This window comes from Halichoerus grypus, chromosome 5, assembly GCF_964656455.1.
Source record: "Halichoerus grypus chromosome 5, mHalGry1.hap1.1, whole genome shotgun sequence".
Classification (NCBI taxonomy): domain Eukaryota; kingdom Metazoa; phylum Chordata; class Mammalia; order Carnivora; family Phocidae; genus Halichoerus; species Halichoerus grypus.
The window spans coordinates 178,263,662-178,286,155 of record NC_135716.1 but is presented as its reverse complement, the minus strand read 5'-3'; the positions used below and the strand labels follow the sequence as shown (position 1 = coordinate 178,286,155).

General features: G+C 44.3%; 1 protein-coding gene across 1 annotated transcript in view; it reads left to right on the top strand.

The window, feature by feature from the left end:
- VPS13D (vacuolar protein sorting 13 homolog D) overlaps positions 1-22,494 on the top strand; it is a 238,146-nt gene that overhangs the window by 175,069 nt on the left and 40,583 nt on the right. The window contains exons 65-66 of the mRNA XM_078071798.1: positions 12,145-12,277; positions 15,001-15,196. Of these exons, the coding sequence (XP_077927924.1) occupies positions 12,145-12,277; positions 15,001-15,196 (329 nt within the window). The remainder of the gene's footprint in view (positions 1-12,144; positions 12,278-15,000; positions 15,197-22,494) is intronic.

Here is a 22,494-nt window from a genome sequence, read left to right as displayed (position 1 = left end):
ACCAGGGGAGGAAGTTAGGGTCATGTGATAACAACCGTTATCGTGTGTCTGAGCTGACGAGTTCCAGTTCTCTGTGGATAACTTGATTATTTGACTCTGCAAGCTATGTCTCCAGTACATTTAGCCTCTCATCCTTCTGCTAAGTGGTTTGTTTCTAAGATTTCCCTTGTTCTTGTTGGAGGAAGGAAGGTATTGAATAGAGAAAAGGACCTTTAGACAGTTGGCTTTTGTCTCTATCATGGCAAGGAGAAGTTTTCTACAAGATTCTAATAAATAGGTTTCCAAGTTATCTTTAATTTTTCCCCCTTAGGTAATTTGTTGGCTTCCTTTTTTCCTCTTTTCCTGCCTGCTTCCCAAGATTTAGAAAACATTCGGTTCATGATGTTTTTGAATATGGTAGTATTTCAGATACAGGCATGATTTTTATGAAGTTAATTTTTATTTTTAAAAATGAATTCTGCCCTTGGTCACATATTTAGAAAACAAGTGCCATAAACATTTTTTTTTTTAATTATGGAAGAGTCGATAGGTAGAGTATTACACAGTGTATGGACAGCTTAAAGGACATCAAATGAATACCAGGGCCTACCATTCAGCTTAAATGATAGAATGTAATGATAGAATATTATACTAATAGAATAGAATATGCTAAAAAATACTAGTACTTTTGGAGCCTCTGATCACATCCCCTTTTTCCACTGTTGAGTTAAATGGATTGGGTTTTCTTCCTCATTCCAAGACTTGTTTTTCAGGCCTGAAATCTGTTAACCTGGAAACAGCTGATTCAGCAGGCTTTAAAAACCCCAGATCTACAGGAAGTAGATGGGTGTGAAGTCTGTATGTCCTCTCCCAGCTCAGCCTTTGTGGGGCTGAGAGACAGCGGAGGGAAGAATGCCCTATGGAAAGGCCACTAAGGAATCCAGGGGACAGGCAAAGAGCGAAGGTTTCTTAGGAGCTGTTGAGAAATCGCTAAACTGCCATTTTATTTTTATTTTAGCCCATCTGAGGCTTTGGGAACATTTGAGTCGGTTTTTAAAAGAACCTTTGGGGCACGCCCAGGTGGCTCAGTCAGTTAAGCGTCTCACTCTTGATTTCAGCTCAGGTCACGATCTCAGAATCATGAGATTGAGCCCTGCCCAACAGGGAGCCTGCTTAAGATTCTCTCTTCCCTTTTCCCCCTGCCCCTCCTCCCTGAAAGAAAGAGAGAGAGAGAGAGAGAAAGAGAGAGAGAAAGAAAGAAAGAAAGAGAAAGAAAGAAAGGAGAAAGAAAGAAAGAAAGAAAGAAAGAAAGAAAGAAAGAAAGAAAGAAAGAAAGAAAGACAGAAAAAGAAAGAAAGAAAGAAAAAGAACCTTCTTTTGGCCTTTCCTTTGAGCTTAGGAGTAAGCCAGATCTCAGGAGAAATGAGACAGGACTTAAGTGCCTTGGAGCTGAGCTGCCTCTAATTCTTATCCTAACCCCAAAAAGAGAGGCTCACCTTCCCTTGTTCTCCCAGGTGCCAAATACCAGTTCCGAATCTGCAGTCTTCTCTTCTCTCACGTTCATCACACTTGCTGATGAATAACTTCCTAACAAGTAAGGTGTTGGTGTTTGTATCTCTAGCTTTCCCCAAATGCAGGCTCTACCCCACCCACACCCATAAAATGTTTGGTGGTTATAAGAAATAGTAGTACCTTAGTTTCCACTGTGGATGCTAGGTGACTCTTAGATGGGTGGGGCTGTTGGGAGAAGCATTGGAGTGCCCAGATAGACAGAAGATGGATGGAGACTGAACTGGACACACTTTCAGGACCGTTTCTTATCCAGGAGCATGGCTGGCTCATGCTTATTCCTCCCCACAGCTCTCTTTTGCTTTCATCCCCTCCCCCTTGAATTTGTATCTCCACACATGTCATTTACTGGTACATGAACTAGTCCTTCCCGGAGCAGTCGTCTTTTTCTGTAGTTAGATTCGCTTCACCAGACCAGCTCTGAAAAGGCAAATCTTTGAGTTGAGCAAATCCTTTTGTAAGAAGCTGGGATGGTAGAGCAGACCTCTTCTGTGCAAGCAGGAGCTCTTGAAATCACTGGTCCCAGTCCTCACCCTAGCTTGCCTTCCATCTGTCTTCCCAGCTGTAAATGGTGCACTCTAGTACCGTGATCTGATGTGGTGTAACGTGATCCATGTAATGGACGTTTACAGGACTTCGTCCTTCTCTGGGGTCCATTTCACATGTGAGAGTGATGGTTTTGGGGAAAGGAGGAAGTAGATTCTTTCTGCTTTCAAAGACTACATGGCATAGGGCAAAGAATGGGTGATGGAAGGGGGCAGAGTGTCTGAGTTGGGATATATTGGTCAAGGAAGGAGATTGGAGCCTGACTTTCTTGTTCAGGGATTTGCATGTAATTTTCTGAAACATTATTATTTATATACTTCTTTTCACTTCCTTCATCTGTCACCACCACTGCTTAGGAAAGGAAGAATGTCTCCTTGGCATATCTGTGCGATTTTCACTGGCGTTCAGGAAGGAATTTTCCACGGGGGGAATAACAAAAATCATGGTTGGGTTCTCTCCATAGATGACCCAGTATCAAATGTAGGTAGATTCTTAGCAGACTTTGTTGCAGATGATCATGGTCTTTCCAGTTTCATCTGTACAATGGGAATAATAATAGAGCCTACCTCATAGGGCTGTTGTGTGGATTAAACTAATAAATGATTGTATAGATGGCCAGCCCTTAGAACAATGCCTGATGCATAGTAAACATTGTTGGTCCATGTTTAAAATTCCAAAAGTTATGCCATGGTCTTCAGCAGTTGGAAGTTTTCCTTTACCTATTCTGCTGCATACACATTTAAAACTTCATTTATTTGAAGAAATCAGTTGGAGACCACGTTCTTTCTTTAAAAACCTCATCAAGATATTTCAAACTCCTGAAGCCTCTCTGACTTTTTCAGTAAGAAGCCCAGCTTATTCTGGTGTCTAGCATCTACATTGTTCTTTATGGTGTCACCCATCCCCTTCCTTCCCAGACTTTCAGCATTAAAGAGAATTATATCTATTTATTTGAAATACAAAGTACTTTACAAGAATGAAGTCCTTTATGACTAGGAATGAGATAAGCTTGAGCTTCTTTTCTATTGTGAAATGTTCCAATTCCATTTCTAATTCCTGTATTTTGAGATTTCAGTCTATTTATAATCGACTTCTTTATGCTTTCCTTTGTTCCAGAACAGGTATAGGGTGGTTCCTGTAGTACAGGATGAGACAGGCAGGATTCAGTTGGGGTAAAAGGGGGAGCAGAGCACTCACTAGAAGAAAGAAAAGGATTTGCAGTAATAACCCTCAGCATTTACACATTGCTTTGTGTTTTTTTCCCCCCAAGTACTTTTAAAACCAAGGTCTCTTTGGATTACCCCAGTGACTCTGTGGGTAGTGTTCTTCCTGTTTTATAGATGAAGATACTGATCCCTGAAGAGTGTGTTTTGCTCACGATCACCCAGCTGATACTGGTGACAGAGTTGGGATCAGGACGCCTGGCTTTTCAAAGCCTGTGTGCTTCCCTAGAGTTGAAATCATGTATCTGCAAAGTCAGGCATTATGCTGTGACCACCTCAGAGGGATTTTTTTTTCCCCTACAACATAATCTGTCTCCTGGTTCAGTACTGAGGCATTGGCCATTCGGGCATATTGAATAATCTTGTTAGGATAGCAAGACTGGAGGTCACTCGTGGGGTGGGCAGACCTATTCCCCTTGACTAGCACCAACAGTATGGAAACCTACCTTCGACTTCTCCCAGGTGCTTCGGGGGGTTTTCAGCAGTAGGTGAGTGGGAATCCTGGCACCCTCAACTCCATCCCCTACCCCTTCTGGGGAAAAGCTTATCATGAAGCTGATGAAGGGCTAAAAGTAGGACATCATCCCCTCCCACAGCTGGGTCGGAAGATTCATCCTGCCCACATGATTCTTTACAACTGGTGTAGGAAAAATAGGGAAAATTGAATGTGACTAAGCCGTGGCACGTTGTCTGTTGTTGCAAATCAGCCTTCCTGATACCCCCCGTGTGTGCTGCTTATGCCTGTGCTTTTGGCCTTACAGCCAACCCCACCAGTCCTTTTTAAAGAAAAGGCAAAACCTTTTTAGGAGAGTGCCTCAAACCACTCTGAGCTTCTAGATTAATCTGAAACAACATCTGAGTTCACAACTGGGTCAGAGTTGCAGAATAGCAGGAGAGACTTGCCAATTCAGCAGGCGTGTGTCCTGGGCTAGTTAAGAACCAGGACAATCTTGAGGTCTGACTTTGTTGCTTATGTTTAGACCTTGTGTACTGAGATAATTCTGGGTGGCTTTGGATAACTTTGTTTCTTAACTGAAAAGGAGTGTCTGTTGCCTGATAAGTGTTTATCCGTGAAATAGCAACACGGTGTAGGTCTTAGCTAGGAGGGCTTTTACATCTCCAGAGACCTCCTCCCCCCCCCCCACCAAAAAAAGCAAGGTCATTGGCTCAGGCATGTTACTGAAGTAGAATGTCAGTCCTAGCTTTAAAAAAAAAGTATCTGTATTATTGTTTTTTTTTTTTAAGTTTTATGGGAATATGGATTTTTAAAATTTTTTTAAATTTTATTATGTTGTGTTAATCACCATACAGTACATTATTAGTTTTTGATGTGGTGATCCACGATTGTTTTCATGTAACACCCAGTGCTCCATGCAGTACGTGCCCTCCTTAATACCCATCACCGGGCTAACCCATCCCCCCACCCCCCTCCCCTCTGAAGCCCACAGTTTATTTCTCAGAGTCCATAGTCTCTCATGGTTCATCTCTCCCTCCGATTCCCCCCCCTTCATTTTTCCCTTCCTTCTCCTAATGTCCTCCAGGCTGTTCCTTATGTTCCACAAATAAGTGAAACCATATGATAATTGACTTTCTCTGCTTGACTTATTTCACTTAGCATAATCTCCTCCAGTCCCATCCATGTTGATATAAAAGTTGGGTATTCATCCTTTCTGATGGCTGAATAATATTCCATTGTATATATGGACCACATCTTCTTTATCCATTCGTCTGTTGAAGGGCATCTCGGCTCTTTCCACAGTTTGGCTATTGCGGACATTGCTGCTATGAACATTGGGGTGCATATGGCCCTTCTTTTCACTACATCTGTGTCTTTGGGGTAAATACCCAGAAGTGCAATTGCTGGGTCATAGGGTAGCTCTATTTTTAATTTTTTGAGGCACCTCCACACTGTTTTCCAAAGTGGCTGTACCAACTTGCATTCCCACCAACAGTGTAAGAGGGTTCCCCTTTATCCACAGCCTCCCCAACATTTGTTGTTTCTTGCCCTGTCAATTTTTGCCATTCTAACTGGTGTAAGGTGGTATCTCAGTGTGGTTTTGATTTGAATTTCCCTGATGACTAATGATGATGAACATTTTTTCATGTGTTAGCCGTTTGTGTGTCTTCTTTTGAGAAGTGTCTGTTCATGTCTTCTGCCCATTTTTTGACTTGATTATTTGTTTTTTGGGTGTTGAGTTTGAGAAGTTCTTTATAGATCTTGGACACCAGCCCTTTATCTGTAGTGTCATTTGCAAATATCTTCTCCTTTTCTGTGGGTTGCCTCTTTGTTTTGTTGACGGTTTCCTTTGCTGTGCAGAAGCTTTTTATCTTGATGAAGTCCCAAAAGTTCATTTTTGCTTTTGTTTCACTAGCTTTTGGAGATGTATCTTGAAAGAAGTTGCTATGGCCGATGTCTGTATTATTCTTATGCAGGGTCTCTTTCCTGGATTCTTTCCCCTTTCTCTCTTTGCCTTAAGGGCTATACATAATCATAACCAAGTAGAACTGAAAACAGACAAACCTGTCCCACTTCTAGTGGATAGAGATCTGGGGTCCAAAAATGCCTCTTTCTTGCCAAAGCTCAACTTGTTCCATGTCTTTCTTTCTTTTCTTTCTTTTCCTTCTCTCATTCTCTCATTCTCTCTCTCTCTCTCTCCTTCTCTCTCCTTCTCTCTCTCTTTTCTCCTGCCCCCTTCAGCATCTGGCTGAGTGAGGACTCGCTGTTTGGTTTGCCTTGTGTCAGTGACAGATACCCGTTGCTGGCTAGATCCCGGGCTTCTTTAACTCTTCTCTCCTTACAAGGATCACAAAAGGGGTTTTCAATGTCAAGGCAAAACTCACACTGAGAATTGTTTTTGACTGTGGCTCTTTAACAGTGTGAATCAGAGTGAAGTGGTGAAGACCTTCGTTGTGAAGTGACTTAGGTCTTATGTGACTTGAAGGGCATTTTTCTACTCGTATACCGGCAGAGTTGGAGAGGACTCTCAAGTTTAAGCCACCAGACCACTTTGAAGAGATGTGTAAAAATCAGTGGCCCCCCCCCGGTGCCAGACACCGGACTGGGCATTTTGCATTATCTCTGTAACCCCTGAAAGCAACCCTTTAGAGTCTGGTTTTTTGCAGACGGGTAAACTGAGGCTCGGGAGGGTCCTGCCACCAGGATACACATTCACGTCAACCTTACAGGCACAGTGTGTACTGCCGGGCTTTCCGAGCGGACCTGCTCCAGCTTAGCAGATCGTTGGCAGCGCTGCCTGGAATCGGAGCTGTGCTCGTAGCGGAGATTCGCAGCGGAACAACTTTCTGGGTGGGAGAACATAAGACCCCCTCACACCGCAGAGCCCTGCCACTTCTCTCCCTTTCCTGTTAGAGGCGGCCATGATTTGCCCTGGTGACAAGAAAGGTACTGTCTCCAGCATTACTCAATGGAGCAAGGATATTAAAGAGGAAATTTCCATTAGGTAAATAACTGTGAAAGAAGAACCCCAGAGAAGGGGGGAGAAATTCAAGCCCAGGCTCCTGTTACACTGGCCAAATATCTCTGGCATCCCATGCTTGCTGAATATCATAAAAGGGTCAGGAAAACTGATCGAACAGAACAGAGGGACACAGTGTGAATTTTTTCTCTTGCATCATTCCAGCATACTTGAATTTCAGTTTTATAAAATCAACTACCCCGAGCCTGGCCCCAAACCCAGGCTAATTTGTAGGAGCTCTGTTTCGATGGACAATGGGATTCTTTTTGGAAGGTGGGGTATTGACAGTGTGCATCAGCTGTGCCGTGGAGCTGGCAGCTTGAAGTGCTTCTGAGACTTTTACCCCCTTGCTGAAAATAGGGCTTTCTAGAAATTAATAACTTTGGACTGCAGCCAGAATTCACAAGTGTGGTGTGTGCTAAAGCTTCCTTCAGTGGAAGAAGGGGGAAATCAGTGTTGTCTTTCCAAGTGTAATAGGTTTTCTGAAGGACGTTCTGTTCCTTGGAAACTTTCGAAGTCTTAAGTTTTTTGTGGACTTGAAATTGCTACAAAATGAGTTCTGTTGACTAAAGTCTCCACAAATGCTCCTTCTGGTGTCCAGGTATTGTTTTTACCGAGGACAGTTACAGATTATCTGCAAATTACCCTCCAAGTGCTAGTCCTTTCCCCGTGCTCAAGCCTGGTGCCTGATGTCTGTCCTGTGCTTCCATGGCCTTCTGCAGATAGCTGCCGCTTCTCGGAGCATGCATCTGCTAGGCGTTCTGCACGCACACCATCTCACGTCATCCTCCCAACAGCCCCTGGGAACCTGATTATTCCCATTTTGCATGTGAAGAAATTGAAGTTCAGATAACTCAATACTGTTTTCACTGGATGCCTCATATGTATCAGGCTCTGTGCTAAGTGCTTCACACGTACTCTCTAGTCCTTATGGCATCCTTGTAGGTGGATATTCTCATCCCCATTTTGAAGATGAGGAAACAGGCTCACAGAGGTGAAGTTCCTTGTCCGTGATCTCACAGCTATTAAGTGTCACAGCCTGAATCTGAAGTCAGGTGTGAAGGTCTTTCCATTACGCCGGATACGGACCTCCTGACTGAGGTCCTTGAAGGCAGGAGGCAGAAACCATCTCTGGCTAAGGGTTCTCATTTGCTAGCCTGGCACACAGTCCATGTTGCTCACATGTTTGATTGATTGTTGGGTTGATGCATAGCTGGATTGTGCTTGCTCATATCCTTATGATTTTCAGCCTTTCCCCCACTGCCTTGAGATTAGTTTTCCCCTTACCTGAATATCTGTCCCCGAGCTTCATTCCCCATTTTGATATTCATGAGCATGCTAAAGAGCATCTGCTCTGAAAAAAGCTCAAAATGAATTTGAATTTCGATGCATTTGGCTTTTTTTTTTTTTTTTTAAGCACATGGGCAGGGATGCCTGGGTGGCTCGGTTGAGCATTCAACTCTTGGTTTCGGCTCAGGTCATGATCTCATAGGTTGTGGGATCGAGCCTCGTGTCAGGCTCCTCGCTCATCAGGGAGTCTGCTTGAAAGATTCTCTCCCTCCGCCCCTCCCCCTGCTCTTTCTCTCTCTCTCAAAATAAACAAATCTTTAAAAAATAAAATAAAATACAATACATAGACAGAACTGGGGATGGGGTGGTAAAGGATGTCCTGCCCCGGTCACTCCTACATGGCATTGTGGCTCTCATGGATACCTCTGCTCTGGCTTGATTATAGTGTTCTAACTCAAGGTCGTGGGTGAAATAACACCTCCCCGCCTCAGAGAAGACCAGTGCCAGAGGGCACCCATACAGAGTGCTTACTGGAATCACCACCCTCTCCGGCCCACGTGCTTACCCTATCTTTGAGGGAGAAATAAGATATGGGGTGTGATTTATTTTCCCACTGAGGTGGGGAATGAGAGAGTTGGAATTAAGTATGACTAAGTGCTCCCACAGTGAGGGAAGGCCCCAAGCTTTCGGTGCCCTGGATTCATACTCAGAAGCCCAGGGGACTGGCCCAGGGCCCAGCCTCTTTGACCACGGAACCCTTCATCTCACTGATTTCAGATTAGTTCCTATAAAGCGTCTCTCCCCGTAAAATCTGATTAACCTCAAATCAGTACGGGTTTGGCTGGATCACGGATTTCAACATCTTCCCATTTCCTGAGTTCTCAAAGTCACAGTTATAGGGGTGAAGACTTCAGTAATAGTTTCCTGTTAATAATATCTTTGTATCCTTTACGTTTACTCACAAGTGACAAAGGACAAATCCAGCTGGCTTGGGTGAATAGTTTTTTTGTCCACAGGGCAGTGAGAATTCAGACAGAAGTCCTAGGGTGAATTGAGTAGCTGTGGGCACCTTCCTGCAGCTGAGAAGCACATAGCAGAATCCAGCATTTAGAGGGGCGTGTGATCTCTTAGGTCATCGTACCCCATCCTCCTGACGTCAGCGTGGTGTTTTTGTACAGAGAACGTCCAGGACCAGTCGGTGCTGGGGGAGCCGAGGGTCCTGTAGCAGAATCAGTTGGCAGTGAAGCTCTTGGCATAGGCTGACTCTTAAACCTTGGGGATTGAACTTGTTTTATTGTTGGGGGGTAGGGGGTGTTGAAGGAGAGGGGGTGGTTTTAGGCAGTTATTCTTTTAAAAATAAGATTATTCTTATTTTATTCTCCCATATTCTCTTAAGGGGAAAAGTATTATAGGACTTTTCATTTCTTCCTAGTCAGCTGCCGGAAATTGGTAGACAGGACCTTAACTTACTATCTTTTCCAAGGAAAGACCTCTTTTCGAGGAAAATGAGAGTTTGAGGAGGTGGGAAGGGCCCGAGTGAGACACTGGACACAGCGTGGCTGGCGCTGGGCCTCTTCAGGTGGAGACAGCACGCCTCTGGGGACGGCTCTCTCACCCACCGCTGCCTCACCTTTTCTGTGACATTAGTCACGGAGAGGCATTTGTGTCCAGACCCTGAGTGGAGAACGCTGGCAGCCACCATAATTTCAGAATGTAGCAGGGACTCGTTCTTTTGACCCTTTCCAAAACAAGGATCACGTTTTCCTCTTCTCCCTCGATTCACAAGTGTTTTCAGTTTGCGTTCCAGGCTCTCGTTGCTACCTGTTTCATGTCGGGGATTGTTACCTTCCCAGTGAGACTGTCATCCTGGACAGTAGGTCCAAGGCTGCTATGTGTCCTCAGCAGTACCTCAATCTGTGCTGGGCCCAGAGTGAGTGCTTAATAAAGACGTTCTAACTTGGATCATACATCACATGCTGTCAAAGCTGGGAAGGATTTTGGAAACCACCAAGTCCAACACTCTAATTTTATAGATGGTACCACTCCAGAAACTCATTCTGGAGGCCGGGGTTTATCTGCTGGAAAGAGGGGGGTTTGGTTTGGGTTTCTGTTTTTGTTTATGTAAAAGCCTAGTGCAAATGACCATAATTCTAAACCTTTGAAAGGCTTTCTTTGTGGTGCCGGATGTTCCTCCTTGGACTAGCAGCTGACTAATAATAACAGTAAGAATGCTCACTGGATTCCATACCCTGAGCCATTCTTCACTGATTCATCCAGCCCCACAGTGTTGGTGCTGTTGTCATTCTCCACATGCCGACAGGGAGGCTTAGCAGTAGGGCACCTTGCTCAGGATCCTGTAGTGCTGGAATAGTTGAGGGAGGACCAGAGTCTGGTCTGGTCAGATGCCCAAACTCATGGCCTGCAGTGGCTCTCAGACGGGATCCCTGACTAAAGCCCCACTTGGGGATTCACAGTGCTGGCTTTGCGACATGCTGTGCTGTCTCCAACCTAAACGCAATTGTAAGATTAATTTTCATTAACTTTAGTTCTCCAATTAGACATAGTGACTGGGAAGGCAAGGCCAAAAGCAAATAATGATAGGGATTGCATCTCTAGAAAGGTCAGTGATCGCTGCCCTAGATCATAAAGGCATTTGGACTGAGTAGAAGGAATGAGTGTTCCCATCTCTTGCTCCAGAAACCATTGCTTCACCTGGAATCGCTCGTTCTTCCTCTAGTCCCTCTCCTGTGCCCAGAACTCACCTTCTCCTGTCACTCGTGTCACGAAGCCTCAGGCCTGGTGGTGTAAAAATATCCATTGGGGCACCTGGGTGGCTCAGTCGGTTAAGCGTCTCTCTTCGGCTCAGGTCATGATCTCAGGGTCCTGGGATTGAGTCCCACAGCGGGCTCCCTGCTCAGCGGGGAGTCTGCTTCTCCCTCTCCCTCTGCCCCTCCTCCCCGCTCGTGCATGCTCACTCACTCTCTCTTTCTCTCTCTGTCTCAAATAAATAAAATCCTAAGAAAAAAAAATCCCTTGCCAAACCAGTATGAAACAGGCCCCCCGATGACCAGGCTACCCAGTATACTGGGTCTTTAAGGCAGGCAGTTCACCTTGAATCTTCGCACTGAGCTCTGTATCTAAATAGCATTCCTGTGAGTTCTCTGAAAGGTTAGTCCTGGGTCATTGGCACTTAAACCACTTGTTTTGGTAGATCCTTCCCGAGAAGGTTAATTATATATTTGATATCCTTTCCTCTTTATGCCTGAATGATGAGGATAAGTACCCTGTGGTTTATTAACTGTCACTTTAAACCTTTTCAGATTGCCTTGTGACAAAACACAGTTTTATGTCCTTTTTATCCAGCTTTGATGGATGAGACAGCTTCTCTGGTAAAAGAATGCCAGGATAAATAAGATCTTTCTCTGATTTGTGGGGGAGGATTTTACATTGGAAGTCATGAGTTCAAGTCTGCCATTTCATATGAAAGGTGACCTGACCTGTTAACCTTTCCGTATACTTCATTTTTCCTTTGGGTCAATGGGGCTGGGCACCTAGGCACCTGGTAATTGTTGAATAAGTGAAAGAAAAGACATTACTTTAGGGCAATTGATGTCTCTAAAAGTTTTGATCCCTAAAGCAACAATTTGCCACATTTCCTATTTTGAATCACACTGATTTCTTAGAGCAAAGAGGCTCTGCCCTTAACATGATAGAACCCCAACGCTTACCTCTCCTCCCCCAAGTCATTTTGTGATACGTTTTTCAGTAAATTGCCAGAGGACTGTGGAAAGCGGATGCCGTTATGGGCATTTAGTTGTTTTGCAAACCTTGTGTCCCCCAATGTAAAGCGTCCTATAATCCGTATGTGTCCAGTGCTCGAGAACCAGTCTCCTGGGGCATATAGTATATGTAATTCAGCAATTAATATCTCTCTTTTCTCAGTTGGCATTTACTGAATCCCAGCTAGGAGCAAGGCAAGGTATTTATTTAAAATAATTAAAATAGCAAAAATAGTGCTGAGGCTTTAAAACTCTTTTCCTTCTGTTTTTTATTCATTCCAGTTTGCAGGGACATTATCAGATGGCTTAGGGAAGACGATGGACAATCGACATCAGTCAGAGCGGGAGTACATTAGATACCATGCAGCTACAAGCGGGGAGCACCTTGTGGCCGGCATCCATGGCCTGGCTCATGGTAAGTCACGTGATATCCGGAACACTGACTCTTCCTTCACAGTTCCTCCGAGGTCCCTTTCCACCCATCCAATTGCAAGTAGAAATCCTGGCCGGGGAGCTTGGTGTGCTTGGTAGCCTTCCAAGCTCTCTTATTTTATCCTCCTTGCAATTGAAATGTTACAGCCTATGACAGCTCCTCACTCACTTTCAAAATGGTGTGCACACTGCAATCCCTTCCTCTTCTCTGGCTTCTGTTCCCAAAGTGTCATAAGGTGTAGTCAATTGAACCCCTTTTTAGAATATGGAAAATATGGAACTGCTGCTTCAAGACTTGCCTTCTGCTTACTGAGCATTCCCTCCATGGCAACTGAAATGTGAAACCGGCTGCCGGGTTTGTGGCCCAGATGTTTTTGAGTCTTGTATAAATGCATATTCAAAGGGATTGTCAATCCGTGCGCCCAAGAGATATAGGTGATGGCATGAATGTATTAAGTCTCTGAATTTGTTTGAATTCTGACCTTTAATGCTTTAACTCCTACTCATTTGCCTTTTGTTGCGTTTTTCTCAACAACTTCTCAGTGTGGCATTCAAGGCCCTTGGAAATGTAAACCCAGCCAGCTTTTCCAACCATTGCTGCCCAGCCACACTGTATTTCAGCCACCGAGAGCCGTGGGTTGTTCCCCAGACGTACCCCCAAGGCCTTGCTCACTCACTATTCCTCTGCCCTCCCCTCCCTGCCTCACTTCCCTGCCTATCAAAGTCCTACTCAACCTAGAGGTTTCAACTCAAATGATGTTTGCCCAGCTCTACTGTCCCCAGGTAGAATTAATGACCATTAGAACACATGTAAGCAGTCTGGGTTGTGTATCTAGGCAGCTGTTTGTACCTTGCTTTCCTGGCAGAGCCTCATGGGATACCGGGCATATAGCTCCTGCTTAGTAATGCTTAGTAAATTGCACGGTTTGTACCAGATTCTTAGAAATAGTCTGAAGCTAGCAGAAGTCATATCAAGACTGACCAAGTTTAGATTATCCACATTTGGAAGAAGGAGGAAGATGGATAATAGAAAATTTTATTTCTCTTCATGCTTAGGACACAGTGTTTAGGGCAGGGTTTTTATCAGTTTTCCTAATGGTGAGGTTTGGATCAAAATGCCTTTACTTTTCCTAAGCCTGCCCTACTGGAAAGGGAGCAGCCCCAAAGGAGACATCAAGCTAGGAGTAAAATTTGGCTGAAATTAATCTGTTTAGGGACTCAAAAAGTTGATTGTTGGGCAGCCATTTGGGGTTAAAGATTTAATAATTCTTTCTAGTAACTGTAATGATAGTGCATGGGACTAGGAGGGACTGTTTTTTTTTTTTTAATGAATACAAAATGCTTTGCTGTGTATAATTGCCTTCGTTTGTCTCGCATCTTTGGAATATGGAGAGAAAGCCTAGCTGTCCTCACTTTTTCAATGGACACAAGAGTATGCTGAGAAAATGGATGATGGTTCAAGGTTGGTTGCAAAATCCCTTCCAACCGAGGACCATTCATACAATCCATGCAGCATCTCCAGGAACAGGTAGCCTCATCCGAGGAGGATGCATGAAGCTCTGGATGTCATGAGAGCGGTAGCCTGGAGTGAAAAAACTCTTTGGAGATAACAAGAACCAGAATCCATTCAGTCTTCTTGGTTTAAAAATGGGGAGTCCTGCCCAGTGTTCTCTGCAGGCCCTGCTGCACCAGGCTCAGTAATGTCTGTCTCTCCGTGAACTTGGTCAAAAGGTCGGGAGAGGGCTGTGGCCTCACTGGAGCAAGTGGACCCAGAATCCAAAAGAAACGTGGGTTGTTAGTGTGTTCTCACCCAAGGAATTTCCTTTACCGATTTGTCTCACTAGAGATGAAGAGTCTAGAGAGCTTCCTCATGCCCCCACCATCAAAGGGTAAACATCCTGTGAGTGTCCCTGGCACACATCCTGGAAATGCTCCCCGGACAGGGCCCCCCTTCTTCCCTATAATGCCTGTGTCCTCTCCAGCCTCTGCCAACTTCTGGCCACTTCTGACGCTCTTTAAGGTCATTGCTGTCAACTTTGAAAACGTTTGGAATGTCTTTGTGACCTAGGATGGTCTTTTGAAGAGACTCCATGGAGAGTCCCGGCTGGTTTTGGCAGCTTCTTTTTTTGGGGGGGGGGGGGGGAGGTTGCCTTTCATCAAGGCCTCATGACTTACTCTGATTGCCTAAACCTGATTTCAGCAAAGTGTGCAGTAGCTTTTACCCCATTTCAAATGTGTGGTGGTGTTGGCCAGTCACACAGTGTTCTCGGAAAACCGAGGATCTGTATTTAGTTCTCTCTGCCTTATATTTTATGGGGCCCCAACCTTCCCCAAGGGCCACTATGTGCTAGTCTGTTGATTTAGTCCTACTGTCTGCATAGTCTCCTGATTGCCCATGTGCTTCCCACACTCAGGAACTAGAAAGTAGCCACTGTTAACTTCTTAGGTGGCCTTTGATTTTTTTTAAACTGGGACACACTTCACTTCAGACTAACATGTAATATATATTCTCGGACTCTAAACTTAGTGGGCAAATCTGAGTCTGCCGGTTCCCGAACTAGAGTTGGCCCTCCTGTAGCCTATCAAGAGGTTGACAGAATGCCCCTAAGTTACCTTGCCAGGTGCATGGAATTGATGGGATTCGGCTTTAAATGCTTTTGCTTTTGTCCTCAGCCAGGTTACAACAGCCCTTGTCTCTTTTGCTAGGTATCATTGGTGGATTGACCAGTGTGATCACCTCAACAGTGGAAGGAGTGAAAACAGAAGGGGGTGTCAGCGGTTTCATATCTGGCCTTGGGAAGGGGCTCGTTGGCACTGTAACCAAGCCAGTGGCAGGTGCCCTGGATTTTGCATCAGAAACAGCCCAGGCAGTGAGAGACACAGCCACGCTCAGTGGCCCGAGGTCAGTGGTCATTGTGGGGGGGTGGGGGGGAGAGTCACTTTTGCAATTTCCAGCCCAGGTCTGCTGCTTCTCCTGATCTATGCTGATGTGATTAATCGTATACTTTCTGCCTTAAGATGCCGTTTTTAAAAACTTGAATACATGTATCTAAAATTTCTGACCTGCCTAATATAAATGCATGAAAATAAGGCACAAAAATCTGGCATAAATTCTTCCAGATCTGTATCTGCGTATCTTTATCTATGTCTATAATTCATATATATATAAAATGTTGTTTTTCTTCATTAGAGGGGTCAGAAATAGGATTACATCCTTACAAATCACCAAACTAACTAGACCCCCCACATGCACATTAAGAAAACTATCAGGCTGCAGACTGTGTCTGGCTCCTAGGCTCCATGGCATGTTCTAGAATCCCTGCAGTTGCAGTTCACCACGTGAGTCTGTCCTTTCTTAGTTCTCCTTCCACTTGGACGTGCGGGCCAGTCCCCCAGCCTCATGAAGGAATTCCCCAGGCAGGTTGGCAGTTCTGCTATGAGATGCCATCTTGCCTTGATACCAGCTGAGAAGGGAAATCGGGGGCAGCCCATATGGCTCTGCAGCCCACAGAATTCAACTACTTTAACATAGCTCTTTGTGTTAATAGCCTATTTGAGCCTTCCTTTTTCAGAGTGACTAATTGGGGATCTTATCAACAAAGGGTATAATGAATGTTACAGTTCCCAGCCAAGCTGGACGCCACTTAAGCCCAGAAGGATTTTGCTGCTCCCTGGTTAAGAGATATTCCCCGAGGGAATTAGTGTGCCCTTTTAGAATGTCTAGGGCCTGGGCCTTGTCCACACCCTATTGCTCCCTCAAATAGGATTTGAAGTGAAATCGTCCCCAATTAAAATGAATCCATGTGTCTGTCACCAGGAAGCCTTACCGATGACACATTACTGCAGGGGAAATGCTTAAGATTATAGACTGGGACCATGTAATGTGTTCTGCCAGAATGTCTTCCATCTGGAAGCAGCTGCTTTTTAAAAAAGGATCTGTAGAGTTTACTTAAGTTACATTCTATTCTCAGATACAGAGCTGAAACAATCCTTGAGTATATTTTGAAGCATTTATGAGGTTGGGGGGAGGGGCAGTAGGGAAGCTTCAAAAGTATTTCCAGTTAGTTTTTCTGTGTCTGCTGGAAGCCCCAGAAGTCCACCTCCACTATTTTGTTAGGACAGTAAGACCTAACGATGCGTGAGTAAAGCAGGAGACCCCTAAGAATTCCGAAAGAAGCCTCCTTATTTGTAAAATCCCAGAGTGGCCAAGGGATTGAGTGATTTGTTTCAAAAGGGGTCTGAGGTATATGTGTTTAATTTTTAAAATATCATCTTTTGTTAGGAACTTCAGTGATATTGACCAGAAAGAAATGACTTGAAGTTTCTACGGTATTGGTTTGGAAGGCTTGATAAAGTTTTGCCTTCTTTTTAGGAGCATAAGAAAGGCACAAAATGGGTGCCGCAGAAAGCAAGATATCCTTGCAGTTCCACGGGCTGTCCTGCGCTAATACAGCAGGGTCCGCTCGTGTCGCGAGGTGCATACCTGTCAGTCAGTCATTTCTAGCCAGTAAATATTGATTGAAAATTTTCTAAGGACTCGGGGTTGGGAATCTAGCAGAAAGAGGGCCCTGCTCTTCCCCTGGTCCAGTGGGGAAGCAAACATAAAACAAATAATCAGGGTAATAATTACTTGCTACAATTGTGATAAATGACACAGGAGATTTACAGGGTGCTGTGAGAATCTGTGAGACCATGTGATTGGAGAAAGCGAAGGGGAGAAGGAGGTTGGCTAACCTGTGGTCAGTGGGGTCATGAAAGGCTTTTCAGGGGAAGTGCTGTTCCGAAGTCCAGTGTGCTATCCATTGCGCCATGGAGCCCCCTGGGAAGTGCTAGTTAGGATGAAGCCTGAAGCATATGGGGGGGGTTGGCCAGGTGAAGGGAAGAGAGAATCACATTCCAGGTAAAAGGGGTCCAGAGAGGCTAGGCAACTTGCCTGAAAACAAACAGTAATCAGGCATTCTAATTGAAGTCTAGCTGCAAATTCCCTGAAATAGCTCTCTTTGTTGCCCTTCACTCCTAGAAACAAAAGCTACAGTGGTAAGTGAGAAGCAGCCAGGTAGTCATTGGCCTGGGGACCTGGGAGCTTCAATGAGGGGCAAATAAGCTTCTGCATCCCCTCTCTGTTCTCAGAGGAGCCACTGGTGGAAGAGCCGTGGCCAAAGTTGCCAGAGGGGAGTGGGGCCTGTGCTGGGCTAATTGGGAGCCTCGAAGAGATTTGGCCTTTACCCTTTATTGCACTGAAAAGACATTACAGCTTCTTCTGACACACTTTGACCAGTTTCCCTCCGTCCACTTGTCTGGGTCCCAAAGTAGGTTATTAATGACCATCCATGTGTTAGAAAAGAACACTTGGCCTGGAAAACAGCAGGTCTGGGTCCCAACCCCCCTCTTAGCTTAAGACTCCTCACCTCCTTAAGCCTCAGCTTTTCCATCTATAAATTGGGGATAAATATACCTGTCTGTTTATTCCCTCTCTCAGAGGTCTGAAGCCCAACCAGGGTTATTTTAATGTGGATGCTATAAGGAACTATAAAATGCTGGACGATCCTATTTTTGAAAGTCACATTAAAGGAGCACAGAGATTCTTGCAGGTGGAGAAATGTTTCGGTGCCTTGAGGGTTTGTTCTGATGACACTGTGATCTCTTAGGAACATACTAGTTCTACCAAGGGATAAATCACCCTGGTTTCTTGGAAGTGAGTTATAACCATCTCCAATCATCCCAGTTGATTGAACAGGATCCAGGGGTGTTACTCAGGGTTTTTCCCCACTGTTTAGACAACAGGGACTAACAAATGATTTGAAGGGATTAGAAGTGAGATTCTGACCGAAGGCTGACCTGAGCCCAGGGACCGAGCCAGGAATAGAACCCAGGAGTCCAAGAGTTCTGCCTCTGAGTCTGCTCTTGGAATGAGACTTTCTGCTTCCTTTGTACTATTTCGTCCAAGTGAAGGCTTAGATCTTAGCATCTATGTTTTAAATGACTCAAATTTTAAGCAGATGATAGCAAAGTAAGCCATAAAACTGTGAAAGAATATTCCTTCCAGTAATCCATCTGAAAAGTGGCCTTACAGGAAATATTGGCTCCTTTTCGTGTTTATTTGAACATGATTTTATTTATAGGGAGCCCCCCCTCCTTGAGTTCCTTTAGATTAAAATACTTCCAAGTTCCTCTCTTTGGTGGAGTGTGCAGGCATTCCGAAGAGACAGTCACCTAACTTTCCCCTGAAATTGCCATGCCATCTGATAGTTCTTGGGAAGGCAGGTGGGGGTGGGGGAGAAGAGGGCGGAGGACAGCAGAGCCTTTGGCCTCCGCATGAATGTTGTAGACCAGTATCCCCTGCTGCATTCGTTAACTGTGCAAGTATGTGTGGTTTGGAACCGAAATAAGAAGCCTTTTCCAAGGCAACGTTGTGCTGGCTCAGGTTGCATCTTCTAGTCTCCGTGTATGGGGCCACATTTGTCTGTTCCCAAGTAAAGTTATGAAAATGGCACAGCTGGTGGCCACACTTGTGGTCCATGGAAGCCATGCCAAACAGCCCGCCACCTTTCAAACAGGCCAGGCCAAAGCAGGGCACCCGCTGGGCTGCCTGCCCAGCTCCTGCATGTGTGGTGGTATTCGATGGTAGTATTTGAAAAGATACTTGGGTGGGTAGAAAGCCGCAGAGACCCAAGGGCAGCCATTGCCCAACGGAAGGCAAAAATAATGTTGAAAAGGGGAGTATTGGACTCTGGGCTATTTATTTGCTTGTTTATTTCTCTAAATACCATCTGTTGTAGGCTTTGGGTTACATGACATTTTAGGAAAGTAGCAGATGAAGATTTATGAAGCTAGGCCCTGAGGTTTCCTCCAAAATATTTCTTCACCTTTTTAGTCAAGACCCAAAATGGGGAGAGAAGTGGGAGCTGGCAGAACTTGAAATATTTAAACTAATTTAGCAAAGCTCAGGAGTGTTGGAGCTTATCTCATTTAAGTTAGATAAGGAGGAACGGGGAATTTGAAGGATAATGATAGAGCAGTGCTTAAGAATATAGCCATCAGGACTTTGATAATGCTCTGGAATCCCAGGACCCCTGTATTGTGCACGTAGATGTAAATTCCAGTTGCTCTGAGGGCTTTCAAGTAACCTTTTGGTTGATGTCATGGAAAAGATTTATGGTAGGCATATTTGACTTTTTCAGTACAAACACTCCCAAGACACCACCCAAAATTCGTTCAAGACACTTTCTATTAATGGCCTTCTGGATGTGAAAGTGAAGCGGATTTTCTTAAGGAAAAGTCCTTTTTGTTATAGTGTTTGCATTGTACCGATGACTGTCCAAGACGGAAGGGAAAGACCCTCTTGGGTCCCCAGAACCTGAGTGCGGTCAGGTTGGACAGATCGGAAAAAAGTCCACAAAGGAAATTTAGGAAATGCTTTCACTGCTCTTTCATTCCAGTTTGGAAATACTGCCTGTAATGATTCTGCCCTGAAAGCAGCCATTTGCCCTTCTTGGTTTCATACATAACACATTAGGCCAAACTGGTTTGAACGGAGCCTTCAGGGAACTTTCAGAGGTAAAAATCTTAATAAAAGTTAACATGTTTGCTCGGATATGCCAATGCCATCGGTTTTCCACAGTGTTCCACCTAAGGCAGGGGAGAGTGGCCTGACCTCCCCTGTGTCCGGGGACAGGAGCAAGTCCAGTATTGCTTGGAAGGTTTCTGTTTTATCTGAAAACTGTAAATGAATTTTACCTTTTATCCCATATTTGTTTTAATAAGATAAGGTTTTTAATAAATGCTACCAAGTAAAATGAGCCCTTCAGAAGGATACACCAGGTCATGCTGTAGCTTCCTCCTCATACTCCTTTAAGAGCCACAAGACATGCTTTCCAGATGTGTCCTGTAGACCCTCGTAGCACTGATGTAAAGACAGGTATATGAACACGAGTGAAAAGCCAGAGCCTAGTACCGATTTGACGCTGAGGCTCAGTTTCTGGCCTTTGGGCGAATCTGTCTGTTGGCTTGCTAGCTGTCTGCTGCCTGGGGCAGCCAGTGCATTGGCTGCATTGCATGCCAGCTTTATCATGGGAAGGAATTTGATTTCAGTGGCACTGAAAAAGGATTGCTGTGTCCATCCAAAGGGAAGGGACTGTTCACACCTCCCCTCTCCTGTCCCAAAATGGCACATTGGATAGAGAGTGGCCACTTGACCTATCTCCTGCTCACCCTTGGGTATGTATGTGGTGAGAGCCATATATTCGCACTTCCTAATCTTGCCAAACCAGGCCCTTCCAGAGAATGCCCCAAGGTGGATGGATCATTTTCTCACTCTTTCTGAGCAACCCCCGCAGAAGAAACAACATTCAGAGCCGTGTCACAACATAGGCTGTCTCGCTGGGGTCTGAAATTAAGCTGATGAAGTCACAGGATAAGACATTGTTTAGAAACATCTTTCATGCCTTATAAGTTAAAATTCCTCTCACAGGAACACAAGCAGAGAGCTCTTATGTTTTCCAAGACAGACTTCTTCCCTCTTGCTAGACTGTAAATACCGTACTTTCCTTTCACTCAGAGGCTCCAAATGATGCCACTCTTGTTATAACATAACCTATGGAAAGCTCAGATCTGTTGCTAAAAAAAATAAATGGAAACCTGCACACACATATTTGAGAAGAGTCTTTCCATTTCTGAAATCCCATGACTCATTTTTATGCAAGATTATCTGTTAAGAAAAAAAAAACACTTTTTTGGTCATGGTACATTATAATCGTTTCTAGAAAGGAGAGTGTCTATTTTTTGCCATTTTTGGCATGCAGAGATGACTGGCTTCATGGGAACAGCACAATTCTGTTTCCAAAAGTAAAAATAAACTGAATTTATGCACGTACATCTTTTAAGTATAGTCCTTGTATCTCAACCAGCAGGTCTTTGCTCAAAGAAGATAGAATGGAAAAGTCTAAGTGCTTTCAAATTTTGGTTTTTTCCATTTGAAAATTAAATAATCAACCCAGCCATTGTACATGTTGGGTCCTTTCCTTGTTCGGTGACTTGATTCGTAAAACTCCAGAATGACTGCGTTTGAGATTTTTGTTTTGAACTTAAAGAGAAACAGAACAGCATATTCCTTCCTGAGAAAAATTTGTATTTCGTGCGTTAGAAAAGAATGAAAAGCCATCTCCTGTTTCTGGAATTCCTCTGCAAAGGCGTTAAGTTCACTTGTTTTTAGGTTTTGATGACTACCCTACGTTTCTAATGGTTTTCCCTTACGAGTCATCCCTTTTTGCCCAGGATGTAATTGGAATCCCCCTTAAAGAGAGGATCCAGGTTTGAGTTCAGATCCCCTGCTCCCAGAAAGCTTTAGGGTGTGAGGTAATTGTGAGGTACATAGGGGACCAGTGGGCTAGCAAGGGACTGAATGAAGACTATAGTGTTGTTTTACAAGGGAAAGCTTGTAATCCTTTGGGGAAGGAAAGGTAAGTTTGGGGGTTGTAATGAACCCAGAGTCTCCTTGCCCCCATACCTTTATTTAGTCTCTTTTGCCAGACCACCTCTCAAAGACAGATTCTTGCTAAGTTTCTCACTAACTTGTCGAATGGGGAGAAATAAGATTGAATTTGTAAAACATTTTAATCACAGTATACTCTAAAAAAAACAGAGTTTTCTTACATTGGGCTTATATAACTCAACTCGAGTTAACAGTGTTACTGGTCTATATCCTTAGTGGATTTACTTGGATACATAGAGGAAACTGATTTCTCAGCACAAAATTTGTCCATGTGGGTCCTTTCAGAACAGAGGTTCTCAAAATATGGCTTGAGGACCCCTAGGGAACCCCAACCTTTCCCAGGATCCATGAGGTCAAGCCTATTTTTATATATTTATATATGAATTCATACATAGGTAGATAGCTAAATAACCATTGTTACAATAATATTCTCTAATGAGTGTACGGTGGCGTTTTCTAGAAGCCACACAGCGTGTGATATTGCACACAGTGATTGACTGTAGAAGCAGATAAGAGAATGCAGCTGTTTTTTGTTAAGCAAAACTTAAAGAGATTTGCAGAGATGTAAAACAGGGCCACTCCTCGTACCTTCTGTGACTCCAGGAATATGCCGCTAGCCAACAAATGCCTGTACCTGGTTAATTTCCTTGACAGGATGCTCTGTGTGAAAATGTGGTGATGATCCATCGTCCTTCGGGTAAATAGCGCCT